The following is a 14,293-nucleotide window of genomic DNA, read 5'->3' on the forward strand; positions in this document are numbered from 1 at the left end:
CTTCCCCTCCTGTGTGGGTCTGAAGTGCATTCTTGTGTTCTTGTGGCTTCAGGAGAATCTGGAAGCTGAGCATTTGGGGGCTTGAATCTAGCCTTAAACTCCCACTTGGCTTTCTCATTCAGGCTAGTGCTCTATCACTTGAGCCACACACCGCAGCTTGTTGGCTTATCTCTTGGACTTTTCTGCACTGGCTGGCTTCAAACCTCCTTCCTCCGATCTTCCAGAGTAGCTAGGATTACAGTCACTGCCTGGCTGAAATAGTATTTTATTGATTTCATTCTTTTGTTGTTGTTGTTGGTCGTGGGGCTTGAACTCTGGGCCTGGACACTGTCCCTCAGCATTGCACCTCAAGGATAGTGTTCTACCACTTGAGTCACAGTACCACTTCCAGTTTTCTAGTGGTTTATTGTAAATAAAGAGTCTCACAGACTTTCCTGCCTGGGCTGGCTTTGAACTGTAATCGTAAGATGTCAGCCTCCTGAGTAGCTAGGAATACAGGCGTGAGCCGCCAGTGCCCTGCTTCTCTGTTATTCTTTCACCTTTTTGTTGTTGTTGATGCCCAGCTCTCTTCTTTCTTCCCTCTTCTCCTTGTTTCTTTCTCTTCCTCTTAAGACAGGGTCATGGGATGGGAAGGTGGCTCAGTGGTAGAGCGCTTGCCTTGCATGCCAGAGGCCCTGGGTTCGATTCCTCAGCACCACATAAGCAAAAAAGAAAAAAGCCTGAAGTGGCGCTGTGGCTCAAGTGGTAGAGTGCTAACCTTGAGCTGAAGAGCTGAGGGACAGTACCCAGGCCCAGAGTTCAGGCCCCACGACTGGACTCAAAAAAAAAAAAAAAAGAGACAGGGTCATATTGTGTTCCCTAGGCTGGTTTGACTCAAGCAATCCTGCTAGTCTTCAAGTAATCGAGACTAGGGGTTGGGAATGTGGCTTAGAGGTAGAGTGCTTGTCTAGCATGAATGAAGCCCTAGGTTTGATTCCTTCATACCACATAAACAGAAAAAGTCAGAAGTAGCCCTGTGGCTCAAGTGGTAGAATGCTAGCCTTGAGCAAAAATAAGCTCAAGGACAGGGCTCAGGCCCTGAGTTCAAGCCCCAGGATTGGCAAAAAGAAAAAACAAAACAAAAACAAAAACAAGTAACTGACACTACACGTATGATACCATGTCTGGCTGGGCCCCATTCTCAAATTACCACTTTCAACAGTGGGGCCCAAACAAAAAAAGGAAAGAAAAAAAAAAGATAAAAAGTTAAAACCACTTGGAGCTGGGAAGGTGGCTCAGTGGTGGAGCGCTTGCCTAGCATGCATGAGGCCCTGGGTTTGCTTCCTCAGCCCCACATAAACAGAAAAAGCTGAAAGTGGTGCTGTGGCTCTAAGCACTAGAATGCTAGCCTTGAGCTGAAGAGCTGAGGAACAGAGCCCAGGCCCAGAGTTCAAGCTCAATGGCCCGGAGGGGGGGAGGGGGAGTTAAACTACTATCAGTGTCCCTATTGACTCTACTACTAATCATTACATCTCTAGAACCTGGAACAAGGAGCATAGAGGAGGAAGCAACTACTTATCAAAGAAAGTTTTACTTTGTAATTTGGGGAATTTTGTAATTTGTCTCCTGCCTATGTGAGGAGTTGGCTTAAGTTTCTCCTGTTAATATTTTTGCAGTCCAAGGGGTAGTGAATTCATAGAGAGAGGCTCTGGGTTCAATCTCCAGTACTAGACAAAAATAATAAAAACTGAAAGAAAATGAAATGCTTCCTTGTTACTGCCTGGGGACCTCTCTTTCGCAAGCAAACGGACCCTCTTTGCACCACAACCGCCTAACTGAAGCCTCAGACCTCGCTGTAGGTTCAGAGATTCAGGGTAGGCCCCTGGGCCTGTTGGTGAGTGTGTGTGTGTGTGGGGGGGGGGGGGGGTGTGAAAGGGAGGGGGAGGAGGGGGGTGGAAGGGAGAAGGGTGGCGGGAAAGGGCAATGCCTACGAGGGTTCTGGGACTTAAACTTAGGGCCTGGACACTGTCCCTGTCCCTGAGCTTGCCTCAGTACCACCTCCCCCTTTTTTGGTGGTTAACCGGACTTTTCCGGGGTGGGGTGGGGCTGGCTTTGGACTTGGATCCTCAGATTTCAGCCTCCTGAGAGTAGCTAGGATTTACAAGCAGGAGCCACTAGTGCTTGCCTAGGCTTGGGTTTTTGTTTTCTTCTTCTTTTTTTTAATGTAACATTTTGTTTTCTCGATGGAGAAGTGGCTCGGTGGCAGATGGCTGACCCAGCACGCAGGGGACTCTCGGTTCTGTCCTTAATATATTACAGCAAACAAAACCAGTAATAGTAACCATCATTATCATCAGAATAATGTAGGCTCCTAGTAGAAAGTTTACGAAAAACTAAAACTAAAAACTAAACGGTATCCCCAGTACCTTAGGATATTCTGGCTGCTAAGCCCTGGGCCAGGTGCTATCCTTACTTTGAAATGCGTGATCTCATCCTAAAGACTCACTTTGCACAATTTCTTCCCACCCCGCTCCCATGCAAAACCGGATGTGCCATCCGTCTCGATTTTCGGCTGACCTCGGGGCGGAAGTGGCGCATGAAATACAAAGTGATCGCAGACAAGAATCTGGAATTCCTCGGCCTGGAATCCCTCGGTTTGCAGTTTAAAGTCTGGCATTCCGGGCCAGGGGCAGGGAGGGATGCACCTGCCCACTGAAGACCCCCCGGCCCTAGGGGACCTCTCGCTCCCTTCCGCCCCGACCCCGGGGCACCACCCCAGGCTTTCGCTGCTCCGCGAACCGAACATTTCCCAGCAGAAAATACGCCCAGTTCCCGGCGCTCGCCACGCTGGACAATCCTGCCCCGCCTCCTCTGGATAACCCCGCCCCTTCCCAGCTGGGCTTCGGGACCAATGGGCACCGAGATCAGTGTCGCGTCACGAGGCGCTGACCAATCGTGTGCAGCCACGACCGTAGAAAGGCTGGGTGCGGTGGGGCTGGCCGCTGGGCGGCGGCGGCGGGGCGGTGTGGCGTGGACAGTCTGTGGCCATGGTCGTGGTGGCAGCCGCGCCGAGCTCGGCCGCTGGGGTCTCTAAAGTGTTGCTTCTGGCCACCCCCCCCGCCGCCGCCGCCGCCGCCGGAGCCCCGGCCGGCCAGACGCTGCCGCTCATGGTGCCGGGCGAGAGAGGGGCCAGCCCGGAGGCGGCGGGCGGGGGGCCGCCCCAAGCACGCAAGCGGCAGCGCCTCACGCACCTGAGCCCGGAGGAGAAGGCGCTGAGGAGGTGGGCGAGGGCCTCGGTCGAGGTCCGGACCGGGGCGGGAAGGCCGGACCGGCGCGTCCCGGGCTGCGCAGGCGGGCTGGCTGTCACCATTAGTCAGGATCAGAGCTGGGAGGGGGCGGGAAGGGCCCTGGGGGTTTCAGGCCCCCTTCCTGTGTGACTCCGGGCCGGCCAGCCGGCCTCTCTGGATTGGAATTTGTCGGGGCCCGGGTGTTTAAGGCACTGCCAGGTTGCAGACTTGACCCGCGGTCCTCCGGATCCGGTTTCGGGAAGCGGCGGGGGAGGAGGGGTGGGAATTCCTCTGATGCAACGCGCCCGCGCTGGCCGCGCTGCAGCCCCGCCTGACCCCGCCTGACCGAGGCTGTAGTGGTTTGGTTTTAGTGAGGGATATTTTTACCTTGGCGTTGGAAACGCCAAGGAAGGCTCCAGCTGGCCAAGTTTTCAAATGAAGATGTAAGAAAAGTTTGAGATGAGTCTACGTGGCTTGTTCCTTCTCTCCACAGGAAACTGAAAAACAGAGTCGCCGCACAGACTGCCCGAGATCGCAAGAAAGCCCGGATGAGCGAGCTGGAACAGCAAGTGGTAGATTTGGAAGAGGAGGTAAGTAAAGCTGACGGCCACGTTCTTATCCCTGCGTGTCCTCCCTCTCCCTGCGCTGCTCTGAGTTCCTGTCCACCCCAAGGTGTTTCAGAATACAGTTCACTGAGTGACTAGAGGCTGAACTGGCCTCAGGGAAGGCGCAGTGGTAGCACAGTCTGTGCAGCGATGGAACCTTGGCCTTGGGTGGACCTGCCCACGATTCTCTGCTAGCAAGTGCGAAGAAATTACCAAGGACAGATAAGAAGTCATTCTTTAAGCTTTAGATTCTTACTGCTTTGGCCAAAAGTTCACTAATGCCTTTTCCTTCTTTGGTTCACCTGTTATCTAATCTTAAATTGCTGCCAGCTATACATCTTGAATGTACCTGGATTAGTATTGGTATTAAGGTATAAATCATTAGCTAGATGTTTAACATATAATCCACCATTACTACTTTTTTTTTTTTTTTGCCAGTCCTGGGGCTTGTACTCAGGGCCTGGGCACTGTCGCTTAGCTTTTTTTTTTTTTTTTGTCAGTTGTGGGGCCTGAACTCTGGGCCTGGGTGCTGTCCCTCAGCTCTTCAACTCAAGGCTAGTGCACTACCTCTTGAGCCACAGCGCCACTTCTGGCTTTTTCTGTTTATGTGGTGCTGAGGAATCAAACCCAGGGCCTCATGCATGCAAGGCAAGCGCTCTACCATTAAGCCAACCTCCCAGCCCCCCTGAGCTTCTTTTCTTCAAGACTAGCACTCTACCACTTAAGCCACAGCCCCACTTCTGGCTTTTTCTGTTTATGTGGTATTGAGCAATCAAACCCAAGGCTTCATGCTAGGCAAACACTACTACTAAGCCACATTCCTAGCCCACCAGGACTGTTTTGTTGTTACCTGACAGGTGAAGATTGATTGGGTTTAGGATTTTGTCATTCCAGGGGTTTGAATTCAAGGTCTGAGAAATACCCCTAGGCTACTTTGCTCATGGCTAGTGTGCTCTGCTATTTGACCAATAGCCCCACTTCTGTTTTTTTGTGTGTGTGTGTGCTTAACTGGAGATGAGAGTCTTGTGGACTTTCCTCTTCAGACTGTCTTCGAACTGTTAACCTCATCCTGTGTAGCTAGGATTACAGGCATGAACCACCAGCACCTGGCTTGGGTTTAGTTTTTTTTTTTTTAGCCTAGGCTGGCTCCAAAACACAATCCTCAGTGCTCAGGCTGCTCAGTAGGTAGGATAACAGGCATGATCCACCAGTGCCCAGCTCAGGTTTAGTTTATTTATTTTTTTAAAATAGGTCGCTTGAATTCTGGGTCTGAGTGCTATCCCTCAAGGCAAGCACTGTACCATGTGAGCCACAGTGCCATTTCCAGTTTTCTGGTTGCTAATTGGAGATAAAAGTCTCACAGACTTTCTTGGCTGGGCTGGCTTTAAACAGCAATCCTCAGATCTCAGGCTCCTGAGTAGCTATGATTCTAGGTGTGAGCCACTGGCACCCAGCTAAGTTTAGTTTTTTAAAACAGGGTTTTCCTATACAGTTAAAACCCAAGATCCTCCTGCCTCAGCCTCCTGAGTGTTAGAGTTACAGGCATGCACAACCACTCTTGGCTTTTGTTTACTTATTTTTTAAACATTAAAGTTGAAAGTCAGGGAAGGAACAGACAGGAAGAGGAAGAATGATGGAAAGGGTGACTCTGATCAAGAAGCACTGAACACTAAGATGGACACATTAGATTATGATCACCTTTTACAGCCTGTTGAATTTCAGAAAGTAAAAAAGATTCAAAGTCTGTATGTGAGGCACTTTAGCTTTATTTTATTTATTTTTGTCAGTTGTGGGGCCTGAATTCTGGGCCTGGGCGCTCTCCCTGAGCTCTTCAGCTCAAGGCTAGTGCTCTACCATTTGAGCTACAGCGCCACTTCCGGCTTTTTTCTGCTTATGTGCTGCTAAGGAATTGAACCCACCAGGGCCACATACATGAGCAAGCACTCTACCACTGAGCCAATGTCCCAGCCCTAGTTTTATTTTCATAATCATGTCTAGCTACTACCAATTATGAACAATTGCATAAGCCAAGTGTTTCAGAGGGAAACTAATTGGTGTAGAATTCTCCAAGGTAGTCTTTTTTTTGTGGGGGGTAGGGAAGGGAGGTCAGCCATGGGGCTTGAACTCGAGGCAGACGAACAGTCCTTGAGCTCTTTTGCTCAAGGCTGACTCTACCACTTGAGCCACAGTGTCACTTCAGTTTTTCAGATGGTTATTGGAGATAAAGTTTCACGGACTCAGTACCAGGCTTCCAGGTATAGAGTCTTAACTGAAAGAAACCTGTTTTGTCAGTCACTGATGGCTCAAGCCTATAATCCTAGCTATTCAGGAGGCTGAGAGCTAGGATCATGGTTTGAAGCCGGCCTGAGAAGAAAAGTCAGTGAGACTATCTCCAACTAACCAGAAAAAGCAGGAAGCATTGTGGCTTAAGTGGTAGAGTGCTCTAGCATGGAACACAAAAAACTCAAGGATGGTGCTCATCAAGCCCAAAGTTCAAGTCCCAAGGCTAGCTAAATAAATAAATAAATGATCTTTTAATAGCTTCTTGTGGATTTACTTCCAGAACCAAAAACTTTTGCTAGAAAATCAACTTTTACGAGAGAAAACTCATGGCCTTGTTATTGAGAACCAGGAGTTAAGACTGCGCTTGGGAATGGATGCGCTGGTTGCTGAAGAGGAGACGGAGACAGAGGCCAAGGTAAATGATCTTTATCTGGAGTCATATGAGAACTAGTTCCCAGGGGCTGGGAAGGTGGCTCAGTGGTAGAGTGCTTGCCTTGCATGCATGAGGCCCTGGGTTCGATTCTTCAGCACCACATAAGCAAAAAGAAAAAAGATGGAAGTGGTGCTGTGGCTCAAGTGGTAGAGTGCTAGCCTTGAGCTGAAGAGCTGAGGGACAGCGCCCAGGCCCAGAGTTCAGACCCCATTATGGGACCAAAAAAAAAGAACTAGTTCCCAGGACAATACACAGATTGTGTCTTCATTCTGCATCTTTGCTCAAAAATATTCCAGAGGCTGGGAAGGTAGCTCCTAGTGTTAGAGCGCTTGCCTTGCATGCATGAGGCCCTGGGTTCGATTCCTTAGCACCACATAAGCAGGAAAAAAAAAAAAAGCTGGAAGTGGCACTGTCGCTCAAGTGGTAGAGTGCTAGCCTTGAGCTGAAGAGCTGAGGGACAGTACCTGGGCCCTACAACTGGACCACCCCCCCCAAAAAAAAAAAATTCGATTTTCTTTTATTGGAAACATTTCCATGCAGGTAGGGTTTTTCTGTTGGTGGTGGTGGTGGTGGTTGTGCGGTGTGAACTCTGGGCCTGGGTGCTGTCCCAGAGCTCTTCAGCTCAAGAGGAGAGCTCTACCACTTGAACCACAGTGCCACTTCTGGTTTTCTAGTAGAGCTGGCTTTGAACCACAATCCTTAGATTGCAGCCTTCTGGCTGGGTTCTTTGTGTGTGTGTCAGTCATGGGGACTGAACTCTGGGCGTGGGCATTGTCCCTCAACTCTCTCAAGGCAAGTACTCTACCACTTGAGCCACAGCACCACTTCTGGCCTTTTTTCTACTTACTTGGTGCTGAGGAATTGAACCCAGGGCCTCATGCATGCGAGGCAAGCATTCTACCACTGAGCCTACTTCCCAGCCCTGGGTGCATTCTTTAATACTCATTTTCAAGTGTAAGTACTAATAAAAAAGTTACATGGCTCTCTCAGACCAAGTACTGACAAATGCCAACAGCCAACAAGTTGTACCATGCAAGGATCAAGGAGAAGCAGAACACTGGAGCCAAACTCTTATTTATTGAGTGGGAAGACAAGTTAGATTTTTTTTTTTAAAATACAAGAATCTGTGTAGTATAATCCTGGTGGTCCTCCCTCAGTCTACTGAATGCAACAATCACAGGTGCTACACGTCCAGCTGAGTTTTTAGCTTCTTGAGGGTTGAAAATCTGGTCTGCCTGGCAAATGTTTTCTTGGGGACTCCCAATTCCTCATTCGCCTCGGTCTTTCCTTTCAGGGGAATGGAGTGAGGCCAGTGACCGGGTCTGCTGAGTCCGCAGCACTCAGACTACGTGCACCTCTGCAGCAGGTGCAGGCCCAGTTGTCACAACCCCAGAACATCTCCCTGTGGATTCTGACAGCGTTGACTCTTCAGATACTGAGGTACAGATTATTCTCTCAGTAAAGAGTTATGAGTGGTTAATTCCATCTGTAATATCTGACATCCCTCATGAGACACATGGGGAAGGAGAAGTTAGATTTTATGGAGTTTGGGTGGAACATCAACTACATTCCTAGTTTTTTGTACTTTAGGAAAGTGATGGAGGGTCTGGTGGGTCTCGAGGCCAGTCTTCTATAAACTGATTGGCATCATGGAACCCAGCACCAAGAGGGTTTTCTGTAGACTCATTTGCATTCTAACAGGTGTTTTTGCCTCTTGCAGTCTGATATCCTTTTTGGAATCCTGGACAAGTTGGACCCAGTCATGTTCTTCAAATGCCCTTCCCCAGACACTAGTCTGGGGAACCTCCCTGAGGTCTGCCAAGAAGGAGCTAGTTCCTTACCAGCCTCCCTATCTCTGTCAGTGGGGACGTCATCAGCCAAGCTGGAAGCCATTAATGAACTTATTCGTTTTGACCATGTATACACCAAGCCTCTAGTCCTAGAGATACCCTCTGAGACAGAGAACCAAACTAATGTGGTAGTAAAAATTGAGGAAGCACCTCTCAGCCCCTCAGAGAAAGATCACCCTGAATTCATTGTCTCCGTGAAGGAAGAACCTATAGAAGATGACTTCATTCCAGAGTTGGGTATCTCAGATCTACTTTCATCTGGCCACTGCCTGAAGCCATCCTCCTCCCTGCTGGATGCTTACAGTGACTGTGGATATGAGGGGTCCCCTTCCCCTTTCAGTGACATGTCTTCTCCTCTTGGTGCAAACCATTCTTGGGAGGACAGTTTTGCCAATGAACTCTTCCCCCAGCTCATTAGTGTATAAGGAACATCTAGTTCTGTTGTCTTTGTCCTTGACTATTACATGGCCTGGAGGACAGCAGAGAAGCCTATGCTTCATTCAAAAAGCCAAAGTAGGGGGCATACAGCCCTAGAGAACTCATGAAGTATTTGACTCCTAGTATTGTGTCCACATCCAGCAGTCCAGGTTATTCAGATACTATGATTTAGAATGACAGTCTTTGAGATTACCTTCTGTCTTAAAAGTGATTGTGCACCTGCAATATGTATAGCATCATCTTTTGACCTGTTGTCTTAAGTAGAAATGGAATTTATGAAAGACCCATTATCATTTCTCTCCCTTTTGACATCCTAGGCTTGCCTCTTTTAGATCCTTTAGTTTGTTTCTTCAAGGAGAGAAACATCTACTGAGGGGGCTCCTGGATTAAGAATCTTTTGTTCAGGTGGGCATTGCTAGCTTACACCTGTAATTCTAGTTACTCAGGAGGCTAAGATGCGAGGATCATGGTTTGAAGTCAACCTGAGCAGGAGAGTCTCTCTGTGAGACTCCTTATCTCCAGTTTACCAGCAAAAAGCCAGAAGTGGAATTGTGGCTTAAGTGGTAGAGTGCTAATCTTGGGCAGAAAAGCTCAGGGACAGCACTCAGGCTCTGAGTTCAAGGTCCAGGACCCACAGAAAAAAAGAATCTTTGTAAAGTTACAGAAATTTACTATGTAAATGCCATAGAATCTTTTCCTGCTAGCACAACTGTCTGGAAGGTGCTTCCTCCCTTTATTTAAACTACCAGTGCAATTAAAATGTGCAACGCATCATCCTTGTTCTGTGACTTCTTCTGGATCCATGTCTTTCTCTCGCTCTAGATATATCACTATCAGCTGTGGTATAATTTATCCAACTAAAGTGGGTGTGCTACCTGAAGTGACTCCTTAACTGTCTTTATTGTCTGCTTCAATTCTTGGCTGCTGTAAATGCTGTATCTATAGTTTAAGCAGTCACTACTGAAATAGCTTCATCTTAAGTGACCAGTGTCTCAGCTAAAGTGGCAGAGCTAGAATCCACCCATTTAGGTTCTGTATCATTTTATAAACAGGGAAGAGCACTGCTATTATGTATCAAGACTCACCATTTTCCTAGACTTTAAGAGCATTTTCTAGATTCCAACTTCCTGGTTTCATCTCAGCCACTAGGGAACATGGTAACCCTGGGCCCGTGTGTCACCACTCACTTCATCTGTACTGAGGGAATGGTCGAGAAATAGAGAGAGGTTAGGAGCATTTCATATACATCAGGCACCATCTAAATACCCAAAAGTTAACTCATCTCTGAATCTACTTCAGCCACAAGAGGGGATAGGGTGGGGTGTGTGTGTGTGTATTTTTGTTGTCGGTCGTGGGGCTTGAACTCTGGGCCTGGGTGGGGTGTGTGTGTGTGTGTATTTTTATTGTTGGTCGTGGGGCTTGAACTTTGGGCCTGAGCACTGTCCCTCAGCTCTTCAGCTCAAAGCTAGTGCTCTACCACTTGAGCTACAGCGCCACTTTGGTTTTCTGCTGGTTTATTGGAGAGTTTCACTGGCTTCCTGCCTAGGCTGGCTTTGAACCGCGATCCTCAGATCTCAGCCTCCTGAGTAGCTAGGATTACAGGCGTGAGCCATCGGTGCCTGGCTAGTTTTAGGTATATTTTGTAAGAGCTTCTTCCACGAAATGAATCTGGGATTGGGGTACACCTCAATGGTCCTGGCATGAAGACCTACATTCAATCTCCTAAACAGTAATCACAAAAATTCCTAAGAGATATAACTCCCAAATTAGAGACTTAATAACATCATTCTTCATGGTACATTTTTCTGAAACAAATATAACAAGAACTTACCACATTTAGAAATGGTACGAGTCATCCTATGCCCATTTAACAGTTAAACACACTAATCCCCTGTTTATTAAGACGGTGCTCACAATGTAATTCCAACTATTTTAGGGCCAGGATCACCATTTGAAGCCAATGTGAACCATTTTAACCAACAAATAGGGTATACCGATAGTCTGAACGATGTTGGAGGATAGGTACAAGGATCAAGCTCTAAGGCTGGCCTTAGACAAAACGAAGACCCTACAAAAAAAAGAAAAGGAAGACTATCTCTCAACAGGTGGTGGTGCTACATGCCTGTAATCCCAGGACTTAGGAAGACAAATTTTAAGACAGCCTGGGAGTAGTGTGAGTCTTCAAACAAGTGTTCTTCGCACTGATTACTGTGAGTGGAAGTATGGCCACATGCACACTTATAGGCAAGTCAGAGCTGGTGGCTGAAGCAGAGCTAAATCCCAATGCTCAGCAATGCAAGCTTGCTCAGGGTTAAGCTTCGGTGTAGTAAACATAAGGACTACCTACAACTGTGCCAGTGATGGAAAACAATCTTGCCTGAAAATTTCACAATCTTGTGAAAATTTAAGGACCAAGGCTCTACTTAGGGATTATATACAGATGTAGCTACAGATGCAATTCTACTTCCGTCATAACAGCATCAGCATCTGGAGGTTGAGGCTCCAGTCATATATATTCAATATTGTATGAAAGCAGCAGCTGTGCTGCTATGTTAGCTGTGCTAACAAGGGCAGGACTTAACTTGTAGAGATTATCAAGTTTCTCATTTCCTGCACAGATGGGTGAAAATGCTAAATGCTGCTCATTCTTGAGAAAGCACCTGCTATTCCAGGATGTTTTCATATCCAAACACCCAACAGAATGGCTAGAACTAAAAAAATGAACATAAAAATAAAGATCTTCCTACAAACCAAAGCAAGGTGTCTATTAATGCCAGAGTTGATCCAGAGTTGAGATTAAAGATATAACAAGATGCCTACTCACCACTCCCTTGGGCCTTACAACATAGATTATGCCTCTGCCCTGGCTTTCCTCTTGAGCTGTGTTACTGAAACAGAAGGCAATCTGCCCATTCCAGGAGCATTTTATATTATCAGCTGAATGTTGGCTCCTTAAAAATTACATCTTTAGCTGGGTGCCGGCTGGTGGCTCACACCTGTAATCCTATCTACTCAGGAGGTTGAGATCTGAGGATCACCGTTCAAAGCCAGCCCAGGTAGGAAAGTCCCTGAGACTCTTATCTCCAATAAACCACTAGAAAACTGGAAGTGGTGCTGTGGCTCAAGTGGTAGAGCTCTACCTTGAACTGAAGAGCACAGGAACAGCCCCCAAGCCCAGAGTTCAAGCCCCACAACCGACCAGAAAAAAAAAAAATTACATCTTTGCCAGATGATGATGGCTCAAGCCTGTCATCCTAGCTACTGAGGAAGCTGAAATCTAAGAATTGTGGTTCAAGTCCAGCCCAGGGAGGAGAGTCCCTGAGACTCTTAGCTCCAATTAACTACTAGAAAACTGGAAGTGTAACTGTGTCTCAAAGTGGTAGAGTGCTAGCCTTGAACAGAAGAGCTGAGGGACAGCACCCAGGCCCTGAGTACAAGCCCCACAACCAACAACAAAAAATACATCTTGGGGCTGGGAAGGTGGCTCAGTGGTAGAGTGTTTGCTTTGCATGCATGAGGCCCTGGGTTTGATTCCTCAGCACCACATAAGCAGGAAAAGCTGGAAGTGGCGCTGTGGCTCAAGTGGTAAAGAGCTAGCCTTGAGATGAAGAGCTCAGGGACAGTGCGTAGGCCCAGAACTCAGGCTTCACAACTGACAAAAAAAAAAATACATCTTTGCCTTCTGACTTCGAAAGTTCCTAATGGGATAGGAAGGTGTGACTTACCTAACAGATGTCCAAAATCAACATCATTTGCAGGAGCTCAAGTTTAAACACTGCATTTTAAACACTTCTACTTGGTCTCAAAATTACTGCTTAAAGTCTGAGGAATTAGGAAACGAACAGAGCAAGAATATTTAAAACTGATATACACAAAACTGTATTTCCTTATCATTACACTTTGAGCCACATTTTACTATTTGTCAGTCCTTGGGCTTAAACACTGGGCCTGGGCGCTGTCCCTCAGCTCTTCGGCTCAAGGAAATTCCAACTAACCACCAGAAAACCAGAATTGGCACTGTTGCTCAAAGCAAGAGGACTATCCTTGAACAAAAAAAAAGTTCGGGGACAGCACCAAGGCCCTGAGTTCAAGCCCCATGACTAACAAAAATCCACAAACACTATGCTTTGCTTTCTGTAACTGCAACCTAAAGACTAATACCTACCTTGCAATTTCCGGGATCCACATTTATCACAGGATGGTGATATATAAGCAATACTGCCACCCAGTGACTGTCTAGCTCCTAAATAACCATGTAATTTCCCACCTCATCAGCTCCCCTCTCCTTTTATGCAGGGAATTGAGCAACAACCGTCTCCCTCCCCCAAGAAACAAGCACTCTGAGCCATGTCCCTTTTGTTTGGACTTTGTTTCTGACACGGGATCTCTAATTGACTGTGCTCATTTTTCTTTTTTTTTTGGTCCCGTTGTGGGCCTGAACTCTGGGCCTGGGCGCTGTCCCTCAGCTCTTCAGCTCAAGGCTACCACTCTACCACTTGAGCCACAGCACCACTTCCGGCTTTTTTGTTTTTGCTTATGTGGTGCTGAGGAATTGAACTCAGGGCCTCATGCATGCAAGGCAAACGCTCTACCACTAAGCCACCTTCCCAGCCCTGTGCTCATTTTTCTGTCTCTACCTCCCAGCAGCTGGAATTGTTCCCCACCTTACTTTTATTTATTTTTGTGCCAGTAAGGGGCTTGACCCCAGTCTTGTACTTTTTATATATTTTTTGGTCGGTCATGGGGCTTGAACCCTGGGCCTGAGTGCTGTCCCTGTGCTCTTCAGCTCAAGGTGAGCCCTCTACTGCTTGAGCCACAGTCCCACTTCTAGTTTTCTAGTGGTTTACTGGAGTTAGGAGTCTCACGGACTTTCCTGCCTGGACTAGCTTTGTACCTCGATCCTCAGATTTCAGCCTCCTGAGTAGCTAGCTAGGATTACAGGCATGAGCCACCAGCACCCAGCTGAGCCTTGCACTTTTTTTTTTTTTGAGCCTTACCCTTTTGTTTGGCTTTATTGCTCAAGGCTGGCAATTAACTACTTGTGCAATGCCTGCAGTCTGGCTTTTTGCTAGTTAAAATTGAGATGTACTCTCCAGACTTTCTACCTAGGATAGCTTCAAACTTTTTTTTGTGCAGTTTGAATTCAGGGCCTGGGTACTGTTTCTAAGCTTTTTTGCTTAAGGCTAATGCTCTACCACTTTGAGCCACAGTACCACCAGTTTTCTGGTAGTTCATTGGAGAGAAGTCTCTTGACTCTCCTGCATGGGCTGGCTTTGAGCTGCAATCCTCAAGTCTTGGCTCTTGAGTAGCTAGGATTACAGGCATGAGCCATTGATGCCCCGCTAGTTTCAAACTTTGATCCTCAAATCTTAGCTTCCTGAAGAGCTTGGATTTCAGGTGTGTGCCACTGCAACCTGG

The 14,293-nt window shown here is 47.4% G+C and overlaps 1 protein-coding gene across 1 annotated transcript; it reads left to right on the top strand.

Annotated features, from left to right (window-relative positions):
• The first annotated feature begins 2,963 nt into the window (after nucleotides 1-2,963).
• Nucleotides 2,964-8,983, top strand: Xbp1 (X-box binding protein 1). Its single transcript, XM_013014457.1, is given in 6 exon segments — nucleotides 2,964-3,259; nucleotides 3,760-3,856; nucleotides 6,435-6,569; nucleotides 7,882-7,917; nucleotides 7,920-8,027; nucleotides 8,308-8,983. Coding segments are annotated over 6 exon segments (1,164 nt in total). The 5' UTR covers nucleotides 2,964-3,026; the 3' UTR covers nucleotides 8,863-8,983.
• The last annotated feature ends 5,310 nt before the right edge of the window (nucleotides 8,984-14,293 follow it).

The sequence above is a fragment of the Dipodomys ordii genome, unplaced genomic scaffold (genome assembly GCF_000151885.1).
Source record: "Dipodomys ordii isolate 6190 unplaced genomic scaffold, Dord_2.0 Scaffold23, whole genome shotgun sequence".
NCBI classification, from domain to species: domain Eukaryota; kingdom Metazoa; phylum Chordata; class Mammalia; order Rodentia; family Heteromyidae; genus Dipodomys; species Dipodomys ordii.